The sequence below is a fragment of the Octopus bimaculoides genome, chromosome 27, assembly GCF_001194135.2.
Source record: "Octopus bimaculoides isolate UCB-OBI-ISO-001 chromosome 27, ASM119413v2, whole genome shotgun sequence".
NCBI classification, from domain to species: Eukaryota; Metazoa; Mollusca; class Cephalopoda; order Octopoda; family Octopodidae; genus Octopus; species Octopus bimaculoides.
Window position 1 is genome coordinate 16640762 of NC_069007.1, and position 3574 is coordinate 16644335.

Consider the following 3574-nt stretch of genomic DNA (forward strand, 5'->3'; position numbering starts at 1 on the left):
TAACTGCACGATAAAGTGTAGTATATTGCCACTTAAGTGTGGCTGACCCCTAGGGGTGGATGTTACTGTTGCTTTTAGCCCCAGGAGGACATCTCCTCCAGCTGGCTTATCGACACACGACTGTGTCCTGTTTGCCAAGGGAAGTTATCCCTCTCACCTCGATCTGCAGCATGAACGGATCCGGATTTCAGGGTTATTTCCCTTCGTCGGCGTTCGATAGCTGCTGACCTTGGCGAGAGAGAAAAAAACCTGGCAATCTTATATCTTCTTTTCCAGTGAAATTCTTCACTGATATCGAAAAGGTGAAAACAAGCAATGTTAATTCTCTAAATGAAGTATTAACAGTAACTGCACGATAAAGTGTAGTATATTGCCACTTAAGTGTGGCTGACCCCTAGGGGTGGATGTTACTGTTGATACACATACATATATATAGTTAGCATTCTAACAAGAGACATCTGTGGTGTATTAATGCTACAATCCAAAGAGCATCAATACAGTTACTCTTATCCTTATATCATACTGCAGTAAGTCTTTGCAAACCGTGAATCAAGACTTTTGCTTATTAAAAATATATAAAAAAAACAAAATAATAGTTTATGAATGGACAATCTATAATCTTAGACTTCTACACAATCTAACATTACTGAAATCAGATTCTACCAAATAAACAACAACTACTACCACAACAACAATTCTATATAAACAACAGACAATTTTAGCTTCCAACTAATTATTGTGAAATAACTATGCCATTTCTTAACTCTTGAAGAAAACACGCCCCAAAATACACTGCTTACCATTATCTCTGGTATTCTTTCTGGCATGATTAGTATATAGTTTTGTTTTTTTTGTATTTTTTTAATGTATTTATTTATTGGTTGCTATTCAAAAGGAAATTGATTGTAAAAGTTTCCTGTTCTTTAGCAAAAATATAGATTAATTCATAAAATGGAGAATGGTATTTTTCTTCAGACATTCCAGAAAAGTTATTTTTTTTATCTTCTTTTAACTAATCCTTTTCTAATATCAAAAGAATCCACAGGATCAGTGATTACAGCAGCTCTCTGTGTTTAATCATTAGTGGATAAACCAGCCATGCATAAACAAAGCATAGCTATCATAGACATATAAGACCAAGTAGCAAGTAGCATCATCATCATCATCATCATATAGCATCCGTTTTTCCATGCTGGCATGGGAGGGATGGTTTGACTGAAACTGGTTATTGAGAGAGGGATAGAGAAAGCGGAGCTATGCCAACATTGTTTTCAGACCGAGCAAAATAAAATACAGTTACTGGCCCAAGGACACACTACGTCAGTTGGCCCAGAGAACAAACTCACAATCTTATGATTGCAAGGCACTTAACCACTAAGACATACATCTCCACTGTACCAGCTGTGTGTGTGTGTGTGTGTGTGTACATCTATACACACACATACCTACATTTACACTGTGAAGGTGCAATGGCTTAGTGGTTAGGTTATTCAGTTTGCCACTAAGCATTTCGTCCATCTTTATTCAGTGAGCTCAACAACAATCATCATCATCATCGTCGTTTAACGTCCGTTTTCCATGCTAGCATGGGTTGGACGATTTGACTGAAGACTGGTGGACCAGGAGGCGACACCAGGCTCCAATCTGATTTGGCAGAGTTTCTACAGCTGGATGCCCTTCCTAACGCCAACCACTCCGAGAGTGTAGTCGGTGCTTTTTACGTGCCACTGGCACGAAGGCCAGTCAGACGGGTACATGCTCGAAATGGTGTATTTTATGTGCCACCTGCACAAGGGCCAGTCCAGGGGCACTGGCAACGATCTCGCTCGAATGTCTTTTCACATATTAATAATAATGGTTTCAAATTTTGGCACAAAGCTAGCAATTTTGGGTAAAAGGTAAGTTGATTACATCAACCCCAGTATTCAACTGATGCTTATTTCATCAACCCCCAAAAAGATGAAAGGTAAGGCTGACCTCGGTGGAATTGGAACTCAGACAAAATACTGCTAAGCATTTTGCCCGGAGTGCTAATAATTCAGTCAGCTTATTGCCTTAACAACAACAACAACAATAATAATAAATAACAAATATGTCTGCAGCACCTACCTTGCTTGATTGCATGAAAATCTGGAGAGCCTGGGATAGGCTGTTGCGGAGCTGAAACAGAAAAACAGAAATGAAATTTACTCAAAATGGAATTAACAAAAATAAAAAACAAAATAAAAAACAAAAATTAAATTTACTCAAAAATAAAAAACAAAAATTAAATTTACTCAAAAATAAAAAATTAAATTAAAAAAACAAAATAAAAAACAAAAATAAAATTTACTCAAAATGAAATTAACAAAAAAAAACAAATTTTAAATTTAACATCAGCAACTACAAAAACAATATTCTAATTAATGCCAGTGTTAATTATTAAAAATAAGCCTGAAATTGTTAAACCTTTTTGTTATCATATTTCTGTTGATTACACTGCTTTTTATTTCGATTAATTTTGAAAATAATCTTTTATTTTTTTACAGGTTTCAGTCATTAGACTATGTTCAAGAATTTTAGTCACACAAACAAACCCCCAATACATATTTTTTTGAAGCCTGGTACTTATTCTATCAATCTGTAAACTGAACCGCTAAGTTACAGGGACGTAAGCACACCAACATCAGCTGTCAAGCAGTGGTGGGGGACAAACACAGACAGAACCACACACACACACACACACACACAAGACACCTGAGCTGGTGTCCTGTAAAAGACACCCACTAAACTCTTGGAGTGGTTGGCGTTAAGGACATTCAGCTGTAGAAACCAAACCAGACTAGACTGGAGCTTGATACAGCTCTCTAGCTTGCCAATTCCAGTCAAACCATCTGACTCATGGCAGCATGGAAAACAGATGCTAAATGATAATGACAATTATACGATGGGCTTCTTTCAGCTTCCATCTACCAACACAATGGAAAGTGCAAGGAATGTTAATACAGTATGTGGGGATCGGACGATAAACATAAGCCAGTGTCAATGGTGGTTCCAGAAATTCTGAACCGGAAACTACAGCCTAGAAATCAAGCCTCATCCTGGAAGATTTGTAGAACTCAACGAGGACATCCTGCAAACCTTGGTGGAACAAAATCCCATTGTAACTGTTGAGGAACTAGCAGAGAAGCTTGGATTTGGTCATTCAACCAGTCATCAACACCTGAGTGCTATCAGGAAAGTCAGCAAATTGGGTCAATGGGTTCATCACAAACTTTCTGAGTCTAATCGCGCACTGAGAGTGAATGTGTGCTCTTCTTTGCTGTCACGTCTCACAAATGAACCTTTTTTTGGACCAAATAGTGACTGGTGATGAGAAATGGGTTCTCTATAAGAATGACAAACGCCAAACACAGTGGGTAGGGAAAGGAGAAACAGCAGCACCCCAGGCTAAAGAAGGTCTTCATCCACGTAAGGTGTTCTTATCTGTTTGGTGGGATATGAAAGGTTTCATCCACTTTGAACTTTTAAACCCAAACCAAATGATCACAAAGGAGATCTGCTACAAAACATCTTGACCATCTTTAGTTTCAAG

General features: G+C 37.8%; 1 protein-coding gene across 1 annotated transcript in view; it reads right to left on the reverse strand.

Moving 5' to 3' along the window:
* Positions 1–3574, reverse strand: part of LOC106877214 (phosphatidylinositol-binding clathrin assembly protein) — a 91224-nt gene that overhangs the window by 76569 nt on the left and 11081 nt on the right. The window contains exon 2 of the mRNA XM_014926067.2: positions 2110–2160. Coding sequence (XP_014781553.2) covers positions 2110–2160 — 51 coding nt within the window. The remainder of the gene's footprint in view (positions 1–2109; positions 2161–3574) is intronic.